General features: G+C 43.4%; 1 protein-coding gene across 3 annotated transcripts in view; it reads right to left on the reverse strand.

Annotated features, from left to right (window-relative positions):
• Ptpn9 (protein tyrosine phosphatase non-receptor type 9) overlaps positions 1-13,360 on the reverse strand; it is a 78,474-nt gene extending 65,114 nt beyond the window's left edge. For all 3 annotated transcript variants that reach the window (XM_074061988.1, XM_020175879.2, XM_020175878.2), the window contains exon 1: positions 13,155-13,360. In XM_074061988.1, the coding sequence (XP_073918089.1) occupies positions 13,155-13,217 (63 nt within the window). In that variant the 5' untranslated portion in view covers positions 13,218-13,360. The remainder of the gene's footprint in view (positions 1-13,154) is intronic.
• Positions 13,361-23,888: the final 10,528 nt, after the last annotated feature.

The following is a 23,888-nucleotide window of genomic DNA, read 5'->3' on the forward strand; positions in this document are numbered from 1 at the left end:
AAAAAACAAGATAGCATTTGATGTCCTCAATGCAAAGGAACTAATGCAGAAACTTTAAAGTGACAGAGGCCAATAGGAGAAGGGGACCAGGAACTAGAGAAAAGGTTAGTTCGAGAAGAATTAATTTAGAATGCAACACATATGTATAGGAAATTAATGTGAGTAAACTCCCTATATAGCTATCTTCATCTCAACTAGCAAAAACCTTTAGTCCTTCCTATTATTGCTTATACTCTCTCTTCAACAAAATTAGAGATAAGGGCAAGATAGTTTCTGCCTGGTGGGGGGGGAGGGGAAAGGAAGGGGGTAGAGGGTAAGGGGGGAGAAATGGTCCAAACATTGTATGCACATATGAATAAAAGAAATAAAAAAAGAAAGAAAGAAAGAAGAAGAAGAGCAAGCAGTGTGGCTCAAGCTGTAGAGCACCTGACTGGCAAGCATGAAGCCCTGAGTTCAATCCCAGTACTGCCCAAAAAAAAAAAAAAGTCGTATTCTCAACACAGGGTACCGAGAAGTACAGCATATATGCGTCCGCATTATGCTAACGGCAGCATTTGAAAAATTAAACTCTACATATAGAAAACTAAAGACGTGGAGTTGGGTGTGGTTGTTCACACTTTAATTCTACCACTCAGAAACCTGAAGCAGGAGGATTATGAGTTTGAGGCCAGCCTGGGCTACATAGCGAGACCCTGTCTCAAAAAAAAAAACTTCTTATAGAAAACTATTAGTCAATTCCTCAGGACAGATTTTACAACTCACCCTGAAAAAGAACCTGGCACACAACAACAGATAAGTGATTGCTGAATGAATGAAGGAACTGTACTTCTATTTAGGATCTTTAAAAACTTCCTTCAGTTTCTCATTACAGTGGAACGGAAAAGGAATTGAACATAATAATTACATCGCTCTGTTGGAGGCAGGGAACTTCCCAACGTCAGAAGCACCTAAAAGGGAAAATAAAACTGCTGCCACAGTATCACGCCACATCAGGACCCAAGCGTTCTGACTGTCATATAAAATCCCTGTCTCTGAACACCCAGCAAAGGCTGCTGAAATACTGACTTTTTTATTCTCTTGAATGGTTATGCTGTAAAATAATTAGTTTTAACTAGAGTTTTTCAGCATGTGAAGCTAATCACTAAAAACAGTTTTTGGTGACACACATTTGGATTTTTTGCTATTATTCTGAGGTTACTGGGGATCAAACCCAGGGCCTTGTGCGTACTAAGCAAGTATCACTGAACTACATCTCCAGCTCTGGGGATACTTCCTTGTGCAGAGATGAAATTGAGCAGCATTTCTGGCTTCTCCTCACTAGAGACCAGTGGTATCCCCCAAGTCATGACAAGGTGCACTGATGCCCTGAGGGACTGAATTACCCTGTTGGGAGCCACTGAGAGAAACAGGAGGAGAATTTTTTCACAGAAGTGTTTAAATGGAAGGCTATATACAAAACTAGTTTTGTTTTGCTTTGTTTTGTTTATTTGGCAATACTAGGGTTTGAACTCAGGGCTTCCAAGTGCTCTCCATCCCAAACTCTAAACTATCATTCTTTGTAGTAAAGTGTGAGTCATTTTTAGATTATCAAATGACTTTTTAAAGGTTTTATCTGGGACTGGTGGTGTAGCTAAGTGACAGAGCACATCCTTAGCATCCATAAGGCCGTGGTTCAATCCCCAACATTAATTAAAATTTTATCTGAAAAGAGGAAGCAGAAGCAGAAAAGGATTATCACCAACAACGTACATAAAGGTACTCAATAACCTACAAAAAAATAAACCAATAAACCAATGGATGGTGCAAAAAGTATTTGAAGGCTGGGGTTGTAGCTCAGTCAGGGCTTGCCTAGCATGCTCAGCCCCTGGGTTCGATCCCTAGCATCACTAAAAAAAAGTATTAACAGTATAAAATGGTAGTTGTTAGAACTCTTTTTAGCAGTACTAGGTGCTTGCTAGGCAGGCACTCTACCACTTGAGCCACTCCACCAGTCTATGTTAGAACTTTTTTTTTTGGCAGTGGGGGAGTAACTGGGACTGAACCAGGACTGAGCCCATCTTAAATAAATGCTTAACCACTGATCTACATCCCCAGCCCACCAGAGACTGTTAAAATTCTTAGGCTATCTTGAAATCTTTGAGTTCAATACTACAAAGTCAGATTCTTCATTTTTCTTCCTTTCTTATCTGAAAAAAAAAACTGTTTCCTGTAGAAGAGGGCTAGAATACTATTATCACAGTATTTATCAAGGGTTTTGTAACTACAAAGGATTTTGCTTATTTAATTTAAGCAGATCTCTCCTAAGCTCCTGAAGGAAAGATGACAAAACAGACTCACAAATATTAAATAAAACACCTAGAGCTATATAGGAAGCTGGAGATTTCTAAAGTCTACTTAAAACTCATGATTACAACATCTCAAAAGGCTTAGGTTTCATTTTTTAATTTTTTTGTTTAAAAAAGGACAGGTATGCATTAATCTTAAGTACTTGGATCTTAGCATCTAATACTATAATCCTAAATGTGTATAGAGCACACAATGTTTTCAATTCTAAAAGAAACATAGTCATTGTAGAGAATCTTTAAAAGCCCACTTTAAAAAGGCTGATTGTAATTATGATGCCTGCCATGAGTAATCATATATACCTGTACTAATAAAACTTGTAACACATATCAAAACAAATGGAAAGGTAAAGGTTAGCTAAGTGTTTAAGCAATAAACAATTAATGCATTAATGTCCCCAGGCACTTCAGTACTAATATCACAGATGGCTCTCTTTAGAACCTGTCCCCTGGACTGGGGATGTAGCTCAGTGGCACAGCACTTGCCTAGAATCTACCCGTCAATTCTGGGAATAAATTCTGGCTTCAGAATAATTCCATAATCATCAGGGGAGGAGCAGGGTGGTGTTTCGTACTTGTAATCCCAGCTACTGATGAGACAGGGGCAGAAACTGGAGGGTGGGTGTATCCCCTAATCCCCGCCCTCCTCCACATATACTAGGCACTCACTCTACCTCTGACCTACACTCCCCAACCCATACAGCCCTGGTTTTATTTGAACTGGATTCAAAATAACTGTGTGACCGGTACCGGTAGCTCATGCCTGTAATCCTAATTATTTGGGAGACTGAAATCAGGAAGATCGAGGTTTGGGGTCAGCCAGGACAAACAGTTCTCAAGACCCAATCTCGAAAATAACCAGAGCAAAATGGACTGGAGGTGTGGCTCAAGTAAGTAGAGCACCTGCTTCGCCCTTGGTTTCAAACCCGTCTCACCAAAAAGAAGAAAAACAAAACTACATGCTTATGTTTTGAATGGATTTGGTAGTTCAGAGGAAACCAGTACATATTACACAAACTGCCCTTCCCACAGAAAAATGGAATGCTTTCCTCAGAAGCAGAAACTAAGAAAGCCATCCTAATCTACTGTTTTGGTCACATTATTTTATAGACTGAACCTAGAAAAGACAACAATCCATAAAAACAAATAATGCTTCCCGAGTTTCGGGGCTTCTTGGCCCACCTGCACGCTTGAGAAACTAATGCTGGGCGTGGAGCTTCGCATCTGTAATCCCAGTTTCAAGGAGGCTGAGCGGGAGAGTTTCGAGCTCCAGACTAGCCTGAGCTACATAGTGGACCCTATCTTAAAAAAAGAACTTAACATTCGCTGGTTCTTTCCTTCCCTTCTTCCCCTCCCGTTCTCTTTCATGCTGGAGATTAATTAAGCCCAGAACCTCAAATATGCCATGCCACTGAACCACATCCTCAGACTACCATTTTTGGTTTTGTTGTTTGTTATTGTTTTTTGTGGGTTTTTTTGGCAGTACTGGGGTTGGAACTCAGGGCTTCATGCTTGCACCTAGCAGCGTGAGCCACGTCTCTACCACTTTAGCCACGTCTCCAGCGATTTTTGCTCTGTTTATTTTGGAGATAAGGTCTCTGGCCTGTACCACAATCCTATTTTAAACTTCCTGCCATCACTGGGGTAATAGGCATGTGCCACCACCCCAGCTTTTTTCTGTTGAGATGGGAGTCTCATGAACTTTTTTGCCCAAGCTGGCCTGAATTGCAGTCCTCCTGGTCGCAGTCTCCCAGTAGCTAGGATTGCAGGTATGAGCCACCAGGGCCAACCCAATTAGGTTCTTAAGAGGACTTTCCAAAATCAGATATGAAAGTGCTGATTCCAGGCCATCAAGCACTGAGGAATGTAGGAACATCTTCCCCTAATCCAAAGGAATGGGAACACAAAGTGGTGATCACTCCAGTGGCCAAGAAGGGCAACCAAAGAGTTCTTGTGTAGAAGTGTGCACGGGAGGAAGAAGCATCATAGTAACTGATCTGGAAAAAGAAAGTACTGCCATCACCTGCAGTATCAAGACAGGATTGTAAGAATAGGTATAAAACAGCTGGAATCTGGCTGGAGGTATGGCTAAAGCAGTAGAGCACCAACTTTGCAAGTGTGAAACCCTGAGTTCGAACCCCAGTCCCATAAAAAAAATTCACATTCAAATGACATTTTATGTAACTGCTAATTACAAAATCAATAATTGCAGCCATGAAAGTAACAAGAATTCTTTACCTTTCCCTCTGTTTCATTCCCACTCTCAAAAGCCTCAACTTAACCTCATGAATCATCTGGTCCTTGACGTCTGCTTACTTCCTGGGGAGGGGGTGGGGAAGACAGATGACATTTAGCAGAGGACATGTAAGACTGTGGGAAAAGGGAAGTTCTTGGACACCAGAAACAGGACAAAACCCCTGCCCTTGGGAAAAGTGCCAAAAATCTCTGAAGTCTACTCTACAGCAGCTAAATTTCCAATTTTAAAAGATTCCATTAGGTCTGGGGATGCAGCTCACTGGCAGAACACTTGCCTAGCATATACAAGGCCCTCAATTCAAATCCTTAGCACCACCAAAAAAGAAACAAAACATGTCAAAAGATTCCATAATAAAAATAAAAACCACAGCATAGAATTAAAATTGCTTTTAGAAAACTCATTATATCTTTATATAATGACATTCATAAAAACCTATATATACTAAGTGATGGTCCCAAGGGTAAATCCCCCTGGGATTGGTTTAAGCTAACTTAACCCAAAGAGTCCACTATTCAAAGACAAGGAATAGAACAGTGACAAGGTTTATTGAACGCTTACTATGTAAGCATCAGAGTAAGTGCTCTACATGAATTTCCTTAATCCTTTCAATGCTGGAAACTCTAAACAACATGAAACTTAAAACAAACATTTTCTTAGAGGTTCTGAAAATTACTATTAGACTACATCTTGCAATAACTTTTAAAATAAAGCAACTAGAGCCAGGTGCAGGAGCAAGGTGGGTAATCTCAGTTACTTCAGAGGCAGAGGCAGTAGGATCCAGAGGTAAGGACAACCTGGGCTACATACCAATACCTCGTCTCAAAAAAAAACAAAAATAGCCAGGTGCTGGTAACTCACGACAATCCTACTCAGGAGGCAGAGATCAGTTCGAGGCCAATACCTCTTGAGACCCTATCTCAAAAATACCCAACACAAAAAACGGCTGGAGTGGTAGGGCACCTGCCTAGCAAGCGTGAGGCCCTAAATTCAATCCCTAGGTACCTCAAAAAAAAAAAAATTACTAATTAATTAAAATGAAGAAACTGCAGTGTAGAGTACAGGCTTAGCATGTCAGGTGCTGGGTTCAATCCCCAGCACTAAAATAAATAAAGAAAATAAAGAAACTAAATCATAAAATATGTGTTTTTTCTTTTTCTTTCTTTTTTTTTTGATACTAGGGTTTGAACACAGGATCTTACCCTTGCTAGGCAAGCACCCTACCAGAAGAGCCACACCCTAGTCTACTCTTTTTCCTGAGACAGGGTCATACTATGTTACCTACATTGGCCTTGAACTCAAAATCCTCTGGCCTCAGCTTCCTGAGTAGCTAGGATTTTACAGGCCTGTACTACCATCCCCCACACAAATCACTTTTTTTTTTTAATGTAAAAGAACGTGAGTTATTAAAATCATCTCTGGTTAAAATTAATGGAAGCATAAATACTTTAGAAAACTGCTCTACTGGGCTGGTAGAGTGCCTCAAGTAGTAGAGTAAGGCCCTGAGTTCAAACCCCAGTACTGCACCAAAAAAAAAGAAAGAAAGAAAATTAATCACTACTAAGATATCCATGTAAAACCAAAAAACCCTAAAAAGCTATAACTACTGAATTCAAATATCATTATAGAGTTCTAATTGAGTATTTCATGGTTTACTTCAAAGAAGAGGTTCTCATAACTTATTTCCCAACAGAAAAAACAAAACTGTAAACCAAGAAACTCCATTTAACTTTCTGTAGTTACATAGATCTAATAGATGAATAAGATACTTTTTATCTTTTGTGGTCAAGTTAATTACAATTTAGCAAATTCAATAAAATTATCAACTTCAGGTCAAGTTATAAATGTAAGTACAAGCTGTGGAAAAACAAAATTAAGAATAACATAACAGGTTTGGCATGGTAGTACATGCCTATAATCCCAGCAATCAGGAAGATGAAGAAGGAAGATTTAGAGTTCACTTGTCAGCCTGGGCTACATAGGGGAGACCATGTCTCGGGGCAAAAAAAAAAAAAAAAAGAGTAACATAATGAATTGCTGAATATGTAGCTCAGTGGTACAGCACTTGCTTAGCACAAGTGCAAGGCCCTGGGTTTACTCCCCAGCACCACCACCATCACCACAAAAAATTTAACCAGGCATGGTAGGTTGTGTCAGCGGTCACAGAGAAGTAGTTCCAGCCTCCAGCTACTCAGGAAACTGTGGTACATCATGTGAGCCCTAAAGTTTGAGACCAGCTAGGCACACAACATAGCAAGAACAAAAAGACTGAGGCTGAGAGTGCAGCTCAGAGGTAGAACATTAAATAAAAGTCCATCACGCTGACCATGAAGGTTAGTAGTGATATACAGAAATTATCCTTTACATTGCCAAACTGCCAGCCAACTAATTAAGGCTTTTTCACCTACTCTTAAATACACCAAAAAAAGAATAAATTACTGACACAAAAACACACCATAGCCTTTTTGTTTGGAGAGAGAAATTATTCACGCCTGGCTCCCAGAATTGCTATTCCTCTCAAATAAAAGAAAAAGAAGACACAAAGAGAATAAAACTGTATTGTAATTGTGGTCGCACCTGAAAAGGAGAGCTGCCAACTTTGCCCTAAGGAGCAAAGTTTTTTCCAAGACAAATTTCATCACTTTTTTTTTTTTTCATCACTCAGGGACTGGCGCTTGCTAGGCAGGCATCTACAGCTTAAGCACTCTACTAGTCTTCATCATGATTTCTTCCATACAGTAGACAATATGTTTCTGTTGGCAATTCACAGTTCAAAATCAAGGCTTTCCAAATCTTTTCCTCTGTCTGCACTACTTTCTTCTTTCTTTCTTTTAAGCTGGTCTCAAATGCCTGAGCTTGGACTGGGGGGATGGCTCAAGTGGTAGAATACTTACCTAGCAAAAGCAAAGCCCTGAGTTCAATACCCAGTACAATCAATTACAAAAAAAGAAAGGAGTGACTTACTAACTCCTAAGCGGAAGCAATCCTTCTGCCTCAGCCTGCCGGAGTGCTGAGGTTACAGGCATGAGCCACCACGTCTGGGCCTTTGTTGTACTTTGTAAAGCGTATTTTAAGAAACATTATCCAAACAAACACATGCATTAATACTAAACCCTATAAAGTCAGCTATTATGTATTACTGTGGCATCTGAGTAAGTTGGTTAATTACTTCATGGGAAATAATATAGTAGAATAGTGGAATGCTGGTAACAAGGCGGAATAATCCAGTCGTCAGTGGAGATCATGGTCCTATTATTTGCTAGCTATGTGACCTTGGGCAATATCCTTCTCTCAGTCTAAGTTTTCTTATTTGCAAAATAAGGGAATTTAATTCCATTCTTGAAAGGATTAACTATATGAGAAATGTCCACAGGGAGCCGGACTCAAAACAGAAGTGCAGGAAATAGTCAGTACTTTGGTGTTATTCATGTAAACTCCTTAAAGACAAATCATATTTTTTCTTGTAACCACATGGCAGGCTCTGGTTATTGAGGAACTGAAAAAAAAAAAAAAGAAAGGCAAAAAATAAGAGGCTGGGGGTTTAGTTTAGTAGTAGAACACTTGCAAGGACCTGGATTTGATCCCCAGCACTGCAAAGATAAAAATAAAGCCAAGCAATACAAAAATCACAAGAGAATTTGTATCAGTTCAACACACACCTACACAGGAAATAGGACTATGAAGTAATAATGATTACCTTCAAATATGTGCTCAAGTGCACATGCACAGCAAGTGGTAGACCCTGAGTTCAATCCTTCATACTGCCAAAAAAAAGTATAGCAAGCAGTGGCTCATGCCTATAATCCTAACTACTCGGCAGGTGGAGATGTGGAAGATGGAGGTTCAGGGCCAGGCCTGGCAAAAGTTTGAGACCCTATCTCCCTCCAGCTGGACACAGTGGTACCTGTCTGTTATCCCAGAAATGCAAGAAGTACAAATAAGGAATTGAGCTCAAGAACACTCGGGCATAAAGTAACACCATATCTTAAAAATAGCTCACACCTGTAATCCTAGCAACTTAGAAGGCTGAGATCGGGAAGATCGAAGTTTGAGGTCAACATGGGCAAATAGTTCACCAGACTCTTCCATCTCCAAAATAACAACAGCAGAGCTGGAGGTGTGACTCAAGCAGTAGAGAACTAACCTCAAAAGCCAATGTTCTGAGTTCAAACTAAACCCCAGTCTCATCAAAAAAAAAAAAAAAAAAAAACAGCAAAATGGACTGGAGGTATGGCTCAAGTAGTAGAGTACCTACTTTGTGGAGTGCCTGCTTTTCAAGCATGAAGCTCTGAACTCAAACACCAATCCCAATGATAATAATAATAACAACAACCAACACAAAAAGGGTTGGCAGACTGGCTCAAGTGGTAAAACGCCTGCCCAGCAAGCGCAAGGCCCCGAGTTCAAATCCCAGTACTACCCAAGGGAAAAAAAAGAAAGAACCAACCACAAAATATATACTAAAATGAACAATGTCATTATTTTCGTTGTTGAGATAGGTCTCAGTACAAGTCACACTGGCCTCAGACTCAACATCCTTCCACCTCAGCCCCCAATGCTGGGATTACAGGCCTGCACCACCATGTCCAGCAAGCAATGTCCTTATTTTTATAAGCCACTCTGAAAGAAGATGCTGACTGTATAGTAACCAGGAAAACTATCTTCATTCATTCCACAAGTAGGATGTGAGGGCAATCTGCCTGCAACTTCTGTCACCTCACTGATCACCAGGGTTGATTTGCCTGATCTGGCTAGCTAGGTGGGTGTCCCGTTCCCCCCCACACCACTCCAGCACGTCCCTCCCAAAGCTGTGCAGTTGGTCGAAGAAGACAACCATCTCTGATAAGGAGGATAGTTCTTGAGTCAAGAGTATATGAGTATTTGTGCTCCCTTGCTAGAACCTCCAAACAAGCTCATTTCAGAGCCATTTCCTGAATGTCCATTATGCGATAGCTGTGCTAAGCAATGTGCACATGATGGTGAGGAGAGGCACAATGTTCAACCCTCCTCAAGCCTACAGTCATGAAATCACACAAGTAAGCATGAGCTCTGTGGTAAGTGCTGTGAAGGTCAGAGAAATGAGCCAGGAACAGAGGTCTAACCTAACTGAGATCAAGAAGGTCTTCCTGCCGGGCACCAGTGGCTCACGCCTGTAATCCTAGCTACTCAGGAGGCAGAGATCAGGAGGATCAAGGTTTGAAGCCAGCCTGGGCAAATAGTTCCCAAGACCCTATCTTGAAAAAACTGGTAACAAAAAGGGCTGGTGGAGTGGCTCAAGGGGTGGTACTGAGTTCCAATACAACCAAAAAAAAAAAAAAGTGAAAGCTGAGACATGAAGGATGAGAAGGGAGTTCAAAATGAGGTGAAGATACCTACTCTAGTCTCTAATGTGTATTTATATAATCACCTTTTCTGATGTTCTTCATTTTTTCCTGAAGATTCAAGTTTCCATCTGGTTCTGGCAGTAAAAGAAGTAAAAAGAAAGGCAGGTATAGTAGGCCCCACCTATAATCCCAGCACTCAGGAGGCAGAGGCAGGACGATTGCATTGGAAGCCAGCCTGAGTTACATATGGAGTTCCAGGTCAGCCTGGGACACACAGCAAGAGCCTGTCTTAAAATAAAAAAACAAAAAAAAAAAGAGGTATTTCTAGGCAGAAGAAAACAGCTTGTACAAAGACCCTGCAGCAGGAGAAACATGGTACCAGAAAGCCAGTGTGTTTGGAGCTGAGATGAAGTATGAGAACTAGCAAAGGTATAGGCTGCACAAGATCCCAAGAGCAATGAAATACCATAAAAGGAGAGGTTGGACTAGGGGTGTAGCTCAGTGGCAGAGCACTTGCCCAGCCAGTGCAAGGCCCTGGTTCAACCTTTGAACCACCAAATTAAAAATTAAAAAAAAAAAAAAAAGACACATGTGGCTCAACTGGTAGAATACCTGCCCAACAAGCAGGAGGCCCTGAGTTCAAACCCCAGTATGGAAGAAAAAAAAACACTACAAAGGGTCTTATGAATACTTATTTTGGAGGCAGGCAGGCTGAGGGGAAGACACAATCAGATCAGACAGCAAACAAAAGTATCAGAATATAAACAGTAGTTTGGACTAGGGTGGTGATGGTGATATTGACAATGGTGGCAGAAGAAAGTTGATGAGCTCAAGAGCTTCTCAGGAAAACCTGACATCAGACATGGGAGCTAAGGGCAGTAAAGTGCCCAAGAGGATTTCTAACTGGCATGACTGTATATAAGGAGATACTATTCAGGAGGAACTTGCTCCAGAAACATCTGAAAGGCAGTTCACACACCACAAAAGGACCTCGATATACTTTTTCTCTTGCTTGAAATGTGTTAATCCATTGTAATCTCCTATTTGCTTATGAAACAAGGTTCCAAAAGATCTCTTTGCTATTTTTAAATGGACACTCAAATTTTTTTCCAACACTGAGGTATTTCAAAGATTCTGCCACAAGCTTCAAAATTAACTCCAAGTAAGTTCTAAAACTGGTTTAAGCAATGGGCTAACACTATGAATAAAAGTGTCATTTCCCAAAACAAGCCCTTTGATAAGGCTGACACTCATTTGCTGCTGTTTAACTAGTTTAAATATATTTTCATAATAAGGCTGCCTGGAGCTCACACCTATAATCCTAGCTACTTAGGAGGCTCAAATCAGGAGAGCGATTCAAGGCCAGTCCAGGCAAACAGTTCTTGAGACTCCATCTCCAAAATTACCACAGTGAAAATGGACTGGAGGTGTGGCTCAAGTGGTAGAATACCTGCTTTGCAAATGTGAAGCCTTGAGTTCAAACCTCAGTACTAAAAAAAAAAAAAAAAAAAAAAAAAATTGAGAGGGAAGGAAAAAAAAAAAATCAAGAATTGGCGTTAAGATTCCTCAGCTTCTTCTGAGATTCAAGTAACGTATTTGGCCCTTATTATTACATACATAAACAGGAGTTACAGAGATGAAAGACAAAATCCTTGCCTTCAAGGAGCCTACACAACACACACACACACACACACACACACACAGGGGAGCCTACAATCTTGTAGATGAAAGAAACAGGTAAATTGCTCTGGAAGCTGAGGACACAAAGCCCTGTATTCAATCCTCCGCACTGAAAAAAAAAAAAACAAAAAACAAAACTGATCTAGATTGGGGTATTTGTAGCAGTAGAAATATACTCATCAATCACCCGGAAATTAGAGTAAGAAATAATAAAAGTGTGTAGGAAGCACAAAGGTAACTCAGGGGGAGGGAAAAAAAGATCTAACACATCTATAATGGGTCCTAGTACTGAAGTATTTCCCCAACTGGGCTCCTAGGCCACCTCATTACTCTAATGTTTTAATAACAGCCAACTGCAGTTACCAAGACATTACCGCTGCTTGTACAAAAACAGATTTTTTTAAAAATTTTCATCCCATACTGATTTTAATCTCAAGGTATCAAAAGGCAAGACTGTGGTCTGAGGCGAAATGTGAAAAAACGTCACCTCCACAAAGGAGAAAAGTCCAGGGCTTTTAAAAATCAGGTCTTAAATCCACTTAATCAGTATTAGTTTGTAAAACCAGGTTGTCTCTCTAGGAAAGATTGTGCTACAAGTGAGAGCTTTGGAAACAAAGGCTGGAGAGCTTGAAATGGGTTACCAGCACGGCTCACCTTTTTCTTTTTCATTTACTTTACTTGATTTTTTTTTTTAAGGTAGAATCAGACTATAGCTATATTTAAGCATAGATACAGCTGGGTGTGGGCAGTGCCAAAAAAGAGATGGCAAAATCCTTTAGGGTTCCCAGTCTCATCCAGCAGACTTTCCCATCTTCCTCAGAAGTGGTCCATGTTTCCAGAGCTGGAATATGGGGGAGGACAAGCCCCCAAAACGACACCGCAAACCACTTCCTTCTGGGAACTGAAGGTCATAAGCAAGGGACAATAGAGCTCAATGTAAGCTTCGGAAAGATGGAGACAGTCAGATGCGGCTGGGGGCAGGGAAGGGGTGAGGGATGCGCCCAGGCTGGGATACAGAAGAGGGAGGTCGAGGCCAGGAATGTAGGGAGCTTGGGAAGGGCTGGATCCTGCAGGATCTGTCCCAGACGGCCGCCTGAGAGGCCTTGAGGACTGGTGAAAAATCTGGGGCGCCCGTGTACTCGTCATCGGGGAGGGGGACCCCCCCCGCCCTCCCAAAACCAAATCCTCGCAGAGAGCATGCAGACATTTACGAGCAGGGACGAGAACCGGGGCAGGTAGGTGATCTGCAAGCTCCAAGCATGGAGCCCCACCCCCACCCGCAGCCCCGCAACTGCGAGGTCTTTAATTACCCTCGGAATGGGAGGGGGACCTAAGAGGCCCGGCTGCCTGGACGGCAGGAGAGGCGACCAGCGCGGGGTCCCGCAGCGTCCCCGGGGGCGAGTAGGACACCAAGCCCGGGCGCGGTCGCCTGCGGCCTGGCGCGGGAGCAAGGGCGCTGCGGGCCCCCGGGCGGTGAGGAGCGCGGCCTCGGGAGGCCCAGGCCGGCGTAGGCCTCGGGGGCTCGGACACACCCACCGCCACGGCCCGGCTTACCTGCTCTTCCTCTGGGGTCAGTTCCGGCGCCATGTCGGGCCGGGGCGCGGTCGCCGGCTCCATCCCGCCGCCACCGCCCGGCGGACAGCACCCGTCCGCGAGCGCGGGAGCCCGGCGCGCTCGGCCTCCGCTTCCGCGTCCGCGCGCTCAGCAGCCCGCGGCCGGCTCGCGCATGGTGGGGCCGGCGAGGCCCGGCGCCCGCGGCGGCTGCCAACAGCGCTTGTGCGGTGCAGGGAAATCTCCGCCTGACGCTGTCTTCTGGGAAGCTGTGCCCCTTTAATGTCTTTTCTTCGCTGCTTTCCTCACCCCGTCCCCCTTCTCTCTCCTGGGAAAGAAGTGCAGGCGAGGAGCTCAACAGCCGCCCGGGATTCACAAACGCACCTAGGAAGTCGACCACTTTTTCAAAGCCCAGCGCCAAGGGGTCGCGGCGGAAATCTCGCGAAGGCCGCCGGGCCTGCGGCTTCTCGCCTCGCGCCCGCGGCTCCACCAAGGCGACGGGGCGCGTCGAAGCCGCCCAGGGCCCCGGCGTCCTCGGAGACACCGGGCCCTACGACGTGCGCGGCGGCCCTCACGGCCCCGGTTCCTCAAAAGCCGCGGCGGCCAGAGGGAGGGGACGAGGGCGGGAGCGAGGAAACGGCGCCCCCCCCGCGGCTCACGGCCCGCGCCGCGTCCGCCCGAGCGCCCCGCCGCTCCATTGAGAAACTGAGCGTCTCATTCACAAACAGGCGGCCACCAGGGCCGGGCGGGGCGAGGGCAGCGTCCGAGAGGGGGAGACGGCGAGGAGCCCGGAGGGGGAGGGGAGAGAGGGGCGGAGCGCGGGGAGGAGCTGCGGGGACGGGGACAAGGCCAGTCCTCCGCGGACGAGGAAGAGAACACCTGCTGGCCGGCACCTCTCCCCGGGTGGGTCCATTCCCCCTTCCCCCTTCCCCCTTCTCTCCCGGGACCCCACAATCCTGGTCTCTTTCCCTGCGGTTTGGGGACGCAGAGGCCCTGGCAGGGTCGCCTTCGACGTCCAGGATGCTCTGTGACAGAACCCACGCAGCTACGGGCGACCTCACCTCTCTCGCGCGCGCTCCTCTTGCTGGCTGCAATCCTGCGGACCGATACAGTGTAGCTAATTTTAATCCTTCACCAAAAAAGGACGTCGGATTTCGAACTTCATTCAGGAACCACACCGATGCAAACTCTTCTGTTTTTCACTAGGGCAAGCATGGCAAAAAGAGCTTGGGGGTTTGCAGAGAGTTAGGATTCGGGGTACAGTGTTGGAAAAGTCCGTTTGGGGCAATAGGGGTCACAGGGAGGTCAGGGTTGGGTCTGCTTTTTCATCATTTCAAATAAATATTCCAAAAGGGATTCAATGAACAAGAGTAGTCCCAAAGGCCCAGAGAGATCCAATGAGGGGTCTTCAGGCAACTGGCGAGGGTGCTGTAGGTGCTGACGCTTGTCCTAGGGCGTTTTTTTTAGAAAATGAGTCTCAGCTGGCTATATTGCCCAGACTGGTCTTGAACTCCTGGAGTTCAAGTGATCCAAGAAGCTGGGACTTCAGGTGTGGGCACCCGCTTTATGACTTTAAAAGTAATGTCTGGGCTAGTAATCCTGGCGGCTCAAGTAGTAGAGCATGCATGCCTGGCAAGCACAAGGCCCTGAGTTCTAACCCCATTGCCAAACCTACCCCATTTCTGCATCAATGCAGTAGCAACTTCAGGCTGCCATAGTGAGAATCAGAGAAGAAACCCCTGGTGTCTGGATCTGTTTCTATCACTGCTAGGCTATTTTCTACCTTGCATCAATAAGGCTGACCCTGGGTTGAACTCATCAACCCTTACAGGAGTTAAGTTTCAGTATTGCAACTAGATAGTCTTCGGGAAGATGATCTGTTTAACAGGTATATTTATATGCCAGGCGCTGGACTATGCACAGGAGTTAAAACCATCACCAGCAAGACAGTGGGCTTCCAATGTATAGATATGGAATGATGTATCATGAAGTTTTAAAAGGCAGGACTCAAACAGTGTGCATAATAATGCTGTATAGAAAAGGAAAATATATTTGCAAACTTATTTATACATCGAAAAGCTGAATGTGCAGCAAGAGTGTATATGTAATCCCAGCATTTGGGAAGCTTGACAGGAGAATGGAGGATTGTGAGTTTAAGGCCAGTCTGAGCTACATAGACACACTCTGCATCAAAACACCACCAAAAGTAAGAATGGTTTTCTCTTAGGAGCAGAGCAAAGAATCTTGGGAGAAAGGAAAGGGAGACCTTTTTCCTGTACAAAATTTTCTTCTGTACATTTTTAATTTACTTTTTTATTAAAGCATAACATACACACAGAAAAGTGCGAACGTAAGTGTACAGCTTGAGAATTTTCATAAACTGAACACGCACATGTAGCCAACACACAAAGAAATAGAACACTGCCAAAGTCCTATCAGGCCCCTTCCCAGTCACTACTCCCAAGAATAACCACTGTCTTGGGCTGGAGGTGTGGCTCAAATGAGAAGTTCCCTCTACAAGCTTCAGGCCCTGAGTTAAAATTTTTAAAAAGTAAAATCTAAAACAAAAAGTAACCATTGTCTTGGCTCTAGGTGCAGTTTTATGTTTGTGCTTACATCTTCAAATGGATATGTAAGGTTTCAATGTTAAAATAGTAACATAAACAAATATACTTCTTCTTCCTAAGCAAGCAAATGATTCTGGAATTAAACTAAGGTAAAAAAAAATGGCAGGAGGTGAGGAGAACAAACCACTGGTTGGAGACAGGAGAGGACAGAGTCTCTCAACCCACCATTTACACTTTTATACTTGTTTTACCCAGTGATGTTCAGGATACCAGGGGTCAGTGATTTATCTAAAGTCACACAACTCACTAATTAGTATGAGGCAGAACTTGAACCCGGGCATTCTAACTCCTAATGCAGGGATCAGGTAAGGAAAATGAGTAAAGGAAGAGAACTCAGCAGTGTTTTCAGAGGCACATCTGTGTGTGGGGGCATGCAGTTGTGTAAAGGAAGAGTTCTCCAGAACTGTTGCCTATCACAGTTTTAAGAGGACACTGTTTGGAAGTTTCTGAGTAGAGACATGGGTAACAAAACTAAATACAAGGCAGCTGGCTGACTGGCTTTTGCTCTGAGAGGAAAAAATTTTAGGAGAACTCAGTACAAAAGGTTTCCTTTAAATACAGCTTGAATCAACAAAACCAAATTTGGTACTGTTTCCTGCTCAGTTACATCATAGAAACTGCAGAATGGTTTGTGATAGAAAAAGAAGCAATATAATGGACCATCAATAAGAGACCAGTAAATAAATTTATAGTGTATGCATACACTGGAATGAGTTGACATTTCTTGTGTCCTTACCACATTTCCCCCAGACATCCTAAATGATTTTCATACATCTGGCCTCACAAAATATTGTGAGGTAGATGGAATCGTGAACCTCAGAGCCATATTATCCACATTGCTTCACATGTTGAATGTTTGGTTGCATGGCTTGGAAGGGCAGGTTGGAGTAGGATTGAGTGACTATAAGTGACAAAGTCACATCTTTATTAAATTAATATGAACTGAATTATTTGGGGGGATGATGCTGGGGATTGAACCCAGGCCTTATGCATGTAGGTAACTGAGCTACATCCCTAGCACATGAACTGAAACCTGATCATGGAAAATAAAGAGGGAACACTGTGGGGAGGAATGCTGTGCTTTGTGCTTTTTAAAACATGAATTTCAGGGTCTCTGTCTAGAAGTCTTCTCTTCCCCACCCCCACCTTCTTCTCCAGGCAGATCTGATTCATCTTTAAGGTTCAGATGAAAAAGTTACTTCCCTAGCAAGGCCTTCCTTGGTTGCTCTCTTAGCTGAATTAGACTCCCAGTTATCCTGTCCTGGAGTGCCCTTTTATCAGAAAGCCGGTCACAATGTGTCACTCTGCACTTGTGTCTGCCTGCCTTACACTAATACTAATAGCAAGCTTAGTTATGTATTGAGCCCCTGAGTCAAGGAAGATGACTACCTTAACTCTGAGGCCTCAAGCTTACCCTTTCCTCCTGCCTTTCTTCTATTTGTTGGATCTAAGAATAGAGATCCTGTGATTAGAATTTTGTAAACTTTCCCCAAAACACCTTTTATTCTAAAGTCCAAAGTTGCCGTCCAGTGTTGTTTCAAAACATTTCCTGCCATGAGAGACATGTATTATGCTATGGCTACAAATGACCCCCCAAATTTTTCTTCAGTGTTGGGGACTGAACCCAGGGCCTTGCTCGTACGTGGCAAGTACTCTACCACTGAATGCTCTCAAAGTGTCCTTACTGCCATTTTTCTAAAAGACAGACACCAAGTAACTAAGGCCATACTGGTAATAACTATCTAGGGAGAAACATTTTTTCCTTATTTTTCTTGATTATAGGCCAAATCTGTAATAACTAGAATAGCTGTAAAAAGGAAGGTGACAAATCTTATCCCAAGCTGCTTCAGTCACTCTACCAGCCCTTTTTTCTCTGGTTATTTTGATAGGGTCATGCTTTTTGCCCAGACCAGCCTTCCTGCTGTAGCTAGGATGACAGGTACACAGCTCTAATACTGAATTTGTTAATGTGCAAATTCTAACTCTGCTTTTTAAAACAAACAAAATAAAAATATGACACCGTTCCAATAATCAAATGCTCATAAAAATAGCATCAGAACAAAGATCTAAGAAAATCTCAACACAAATTAGTAACCAGAATATCATGCAATGATTTGTTTTTAGCAAGAACACAAACCTTAATAATAAGTAAAAGATGCAACACTGCTGTTTCATATTGAATATTAAGCTAACTAACCAAATTCTCCAGTTTCATGACCACTTGCTTTTAGATAACTAAATTTTAGCCTCATTTTTAAGTTAAATGCCTATTCAACAAACTCAACTGAACAGTTTGTGTATAGCTTTCTAGAATTTACATTCTAGAATACCAGAGTAAACAAGAGACATTATTCAAGGATAAAGTTCTACTCTTTCTCGTTGTCATCTGTGTTGCAAAGGACATGCTTTTCTCTTTGCTTTTCCTAAGCCACTGCTTCCTGCCACTTCAGGAACCCAAGTGTCTTTTTTCAGAATCTTTAGGGGACAGCCTGGGGAAGTACCCAATTTCTCTGGTAACTTAGGAGTTGGGCATACATAAACTAGATTCCCTCCTGCATACTTATTTTCAGCTTTTCTAGATGAAACCAACGCAGAGTTAGTGGCAGAGGTGGAGGAACCAAGCACCCTTCCAGAAACTTGAGAAGCCACCACTTTTCTGTAGGTGCCTGGGACATTCATTGTCTGATTTAATCCATACCAAGTGCTAATGGGAGGAGACAGAGAAATGCATTGACTTCCTCCCAGTGGAAGGTTTCACTGGACAAGAACCTCTGTTACTTCTATACCTGGTACTCATGTCTAGATTTCACAATACTCTGAATTATGAATATTTGCTTCTTTGTTTCTCCCACTAGATCTTGAGCTCCTTGAGGGGAGGGGCCTTCTGTCTTACTCACTGCTCATTTATTTGTACCACAATCTACACCCCACAGTAGGTGGTGCTCAATCTGTGCTGGATGATTGGGCTCATCCTTTTCTACTGACAAGATCTGGTTCTTGCCAAGTAATACCCAATGGGTTTGGTTACTTTAGAAAATTAGTTGCTTGTGAAAAAATATTTAGTTTAAGAGACAAGTATTAAGGCTGGAGATGTAGCTCAGCCCTAAATTCAATCCCTAGCATGAGAGAGCGAGAGAGAGAGATGGGTACTATCTGAGTTGCACACAGTTTATCTGGGCTACTGGGAGAAAGAAGTCCACAGATGAACTTGATTTGAGCCAGTTTCAACTTCCTCTTTCATAAGATCTTTTGTTAAAGTTGCCAATGAGAAGCAGACTGATGGAGATCCCATCTTTTATTTCCCCAGTTTGACTACAGAGAAAACCAGAAGGGCAAAAGCAAAGGGAGAGACAGAAGGTAGGGAGGACTACTACACACAGTCTACAAACTGCTACCAAACAGTGAGTTTGCCACAAATGCTAATGGATCTGGGGGAGGCTCTGGCCAAAGAGCTCTCTAGGTCTCAACTCTTCAAGTGTCCCTGAAAAATACCAAAAATTTAATTGTCCCTGAAAATATGGAAAAATGCCTCTGGCCTGGGCCTAATAGTGAGGCCCACCTCCTAGCTCTCCTGGCTAACTCTGGCCACTTTTCTGCCACTCAAAACAGATACAAAAACCAACCTTTCAAAAAGGTCACAGTTGGGACTAGAGACTGAAGTGGCAGAGCACCCACCTAGCAAGCACCAGGCCCTGAATTCAAACCCCAGAACCTCCAAAAAAAAAAAAAAGACACTTGTCAGGCTTGGTAGCTCATGCCTGTAACCTCAGCACTGGGGAAGCTGAGACAGGTAGATTGTAAATTCAAGGCTAGCCTAGGCTACAGAGAAACTCTGTCTCAAAAATGGGGAGGAGGACAGGAGGGTGTCATGACTCAAGTGGTTTATCACTTGCCTAGCAAGCAGGAAGGCAAGGGTCTGAGTTTAATCCCCAGTACCACAGTCACTTTGAATGGATGTGAGAAACAAATGCCCACATACTGTATTAGGGTATTCTGTCTTTTCCCTCACATACTTGCTGCCTGGGGCCTTTCTGAATTCACCTGCACTACTGCCAGGACTCCCAGTCTCTCTCTGCCTCTGTGTTGTCCTTAAAGGGTGCACTGCCTTGCAGAGTGAATCAGGCCCCAATCAAATCAAGACCCAAGACCAAGCCACTTAGCACCTGAGGGAAAACAATAAATATGCCTCTCTTATGATGGAAAGGTAGGGTATAACTGCTGAATCCCACAGAGGGGGACTCAAAAATCAGCTCATCTTACAAAGCAAGCTACCATACTCGAGCTGAAATCTCAAGGTCTCTACTTCTACCCTACGTGTCAGAAAGCATTAAAAAAAAAAAAAATTGCTTGCTGGGCACCTGCCTGTAATCCTAGCTACTTGGGAGGCTGAGATCTGGAGGAAAGACCTTATCTCCAAAATATAACCAAGAGCAAAAATGGACTGATATGGCTCAAGTGCTCTACAAGTGTGAAGCCTTGAGTTCAAACCCCAGTCCCACCCACCCCCAAAAAATGGACTTTACTCATTTCTTTGTCTTTTTATTCACTTCTTTTTAACTTTTATTTAGACTAATTCCTTTACTAGAAAGCAAATCTATTCGTTCCCCAGCATTTCCACCAAAAAAAAAAAAAAAAAAGAAAGCAAATCTACTGCTAGCAAGATCTTTTCTGGGCCAGAGGCATGGCTCACATGGTAGAGTGCCTGCCTAGCAAGTGCAAAGCTCTGAGTTCAAACCCCAGTAACGAAAAAAAAAGAAAAAAAAATTCTTTCCCTCCTCCAAAGTAGGTAGTGGGTTTTGAGGCTATCCTTTTAATCACATTCACAGAACTAAATATAGTACTCATTCTTAGAAGTGTGCAGCACATCCAACCACCTGTTAGCAGCCAGCCACACACCTCTATTCAGTCTTCTCCCTCTGCAGGGGGGCAGGGTTTCATCCAGACTGCATTCTCATTCCAGCCATTGTTTCAGCCCCTCCACCAAGAGCAATTGATGTGACAAGTGCCAGGCATAATGCCAGGCATTTGGGATCCAAAGACCAATAAGACTGGGTCCTTGACCTCGTAGAACTTACAATCTAATAGAGAAGTGGGTGGCCTTTGCCCCTGGCTTCTAGGAATTCCTCTAAACCTTTGGAATTTCCTGCTAAAACAAAACAAAACAAAATACCACAATCACTTATTTTTGTGTCTGTGATTCAAAAGCCTGATCTTTTCTAGATGCATGGGTTCCAGAGGCACTTGGAATAGGTGGCCTCAAATTCTAGTTGCTTACTAACTATGTTAGTCAGGGTTCTGCAGAAGAGACAGAGAAAAAAAGAAATGGGTAAGAGGGGATCTGTTGGAAGAATTGACTCATGTGATTACAGAGGCTGAGAGGTCCCATTACACAACATTTGCAAGGTGATCAACTGGGGATGGCAGTAGCTTGGCTCAGTCCAAGTTTAAAGGCCCAAGAACCCAGGGTGCCACTGATATAAGTCATAGAGCCCACAGGTCTGAGAGACTAGAATTCTTATTTCTGCTGGCAGGAGAAGAAAGTGAATACTAGCTCCAGTAGAGAGAGGAAATCATCTTTCTGTTCTAAGTGGACCACTGTGATTGGATGGTGTCAACCCACCTCAGAGCGTATCTTCTCCACTCATTCCAGTGACTTACAGAGCAACCTCCTCTAGATCCACCTTCATGTACATACCCCAAAATAATGTTTTACCAGTTCTGTAGATATTTCTCAACCGAATCGGCACCTAAAATTAGCCTTTACATGAACTCATGCCAACCTAGCCCTCCAGCCAATGCAAACAAGATAGCCTACACTGAGCAATGGTATCAGTTAGGATTCTTTGGCTGTGAGAGCCCAGATGGGCTGGGGGCATGGCTCAAGAGCACCTGTCCAGCAAGCAATGAGGCTGAGTTCAAACTCCAGTACCACCACCAAAAAAACAAAAAAACAAAAACAAAAAAAAAAACCATCAAATTTACTGGATGATCACAGGCTCCAGAGCATATACCAGCAAAATAAATGAATTCCAATTGGTATACCCTCTTTGTTCCTCTGCTTCAGGTGCAAACTCTTTGGAGGAACATGTGATTGGTCCATCTTGATTCATGAGCCTCACAATTGGCTATGAGAGAGCAGTTACTCTAAATTATAGTCCTACCAAACATTATGGATGGGGAAGAGATGATTGTACATCTAAAAATAATAATAATAACCCTGGGAAAACCAGACACAGTGGCTCCTGTCTATAATTCAGCACTCAGGAGGCAGAGGAAGGAGGACTACAAGTTTGAGGCCAGCCTGGGTATGTAACAAGACCACATCTCAAAAAAAAAAAAAAAGTGTGTGTGTGTGGGGTAGGGCTGGAGGCATTGTTCAAATAGTGGAGCACCTGCCTAGTAAGCACAAAGGCCTCCTGAGTTCAAACTCCAGTACCACCAAGAGAAAGACAGAGGAGAGGAGAGGAGAGAAAAAAGGAGACTGAAAGAGAGAGAGAGAGAGAGAGAGAGAGAGAAAAGAAAAACTGGAAGACGTTGAGAAGGGTAGCCAGAAAACTAATATCCAACCACAGCAACCTATTACACAACCTTCTTCGAAACAGGTAATTAAGAGACAGTTGTATAATCTCTAAAGAAATATGACCAGAAGACACATTGCTATCCAGTGATCAATAAAACTGGCTCCTCAGTGAAAAATACAAGGGGTACTCATCTGAGACAAATCCACATTAAACAGTATCAAGTTGAGCTTTGTTAATGAGTTTAGGTGATATATTCTTTGATTCATCCATGCATCTGTCATCCATGCATCTGTCTCCAAAGAGGGTCCTTTGGGAAAACAGTCCTTTCAGGCTTGATTATTTCTGAGCAGAGCCTGGCCAAGTTGCTACTGACGCTAGCATGAATGACCCCTGCATTATTAAAGTTGGCTGCTGAAAGCACATACTGGACCACTCAGATCATCAAACAGAAACTAAATGTCTAGGCAACATGCTCCTTGACACAAGGGACACTACATTCCCACTGCAAAACTGACCTAAATTCAGGAAACAGCTTACTGATGTAGGCAAATGCTTTAATCTACAGCCAGCAGGATCATCACTGAGTGAGAGTTGGAGCAGGTTTTCTTCTTCTCCAGTCTTAAGAGTTGGCTTGAGCAGCTCTCCAAGAGCCAACACTAAGACTAGTTCCATTGGAAGTGCTGAATTTGTGTAATCAGGTTCTGCTTAACCACTGGCTGGATCTGTTCCCAGAATTAATCAACTCAAAGGTACTACTGCATGTTAGACAAGATCTGACCTGGATCCCTTGAAATTTTGTCCACAGGACACTGTTACTACTGGAGGGAATGGTAAAATAAGAGAAATCCTACAAAGGTTGGGGAGCAGATTGAAGCCATGGGAACTGGGACAAATTTCCTGAACAGAGCAGAAGACCAATTGGTTCATTTCAGACACTACCTTCCACTCATACTGCTACCAAAGAGCTCTCATTCACAGATCTGAAGGGATCTTGCACCAGAGTTCTTCCTTAGCTCCCTTTCCCCTTTGACATAACACCTACAGCCTCCCATCTCTCTCCAGCCTTCTCTTCCAAGCTGTCCAATCCTAGCCATGCTGAACCTGTTTCCAGAGCAAGCCCTGCTCTGTTCTGGAGTCGCTATCTACAAGTACCTGCTCCCCTCATAGTCTGCAGAGCACATTACTTTCCTCCTCAGAGCCTCACTCCAGCACCAACCTCCTCTGCTCTTCCTAGCACCCCCATGCTCTATGCACCCTTCTGCCCTAAAGCAATCACTTCATTATCTAGATGCACTCTACGCACTGGTGGGTTTTCCTTATTGGATTGTGCATTCCTCAGGGTCAGAGGTATTGTCTTCCTCCATAACCCACTCTGACATCTCAGGGGCCTGACACAAAGTTTATCTCCTGGTAGAAGCTCAAACACTTCTTGAAAGAGTTAAAGAACCCCATTAGCATTTTATCTCTGGCAATGTCTAAACCAAAGAAAATCACACTTGTCTTCTGAGAAGAGGAACATATTCAAATACCAAGAACTGCAGTTCCTGGTAAGACCTTTCAAAAAATGACTTACCAACAGTGGCAACTGG

This window comes from Castor canadensis, chromosome 19, assembly GCF_047511655.1.
Source record: "Castor canadensis chromosome 19, mCasCan1.hap1v2, whole genome shotgun sequence".
In the NCBI taxonomy this organism is placed as follows: Eukaryota; Metazoa; Chordata; class Mammalia; order Rodentia; family Castoridae; genus Castor; species Castor canadensis.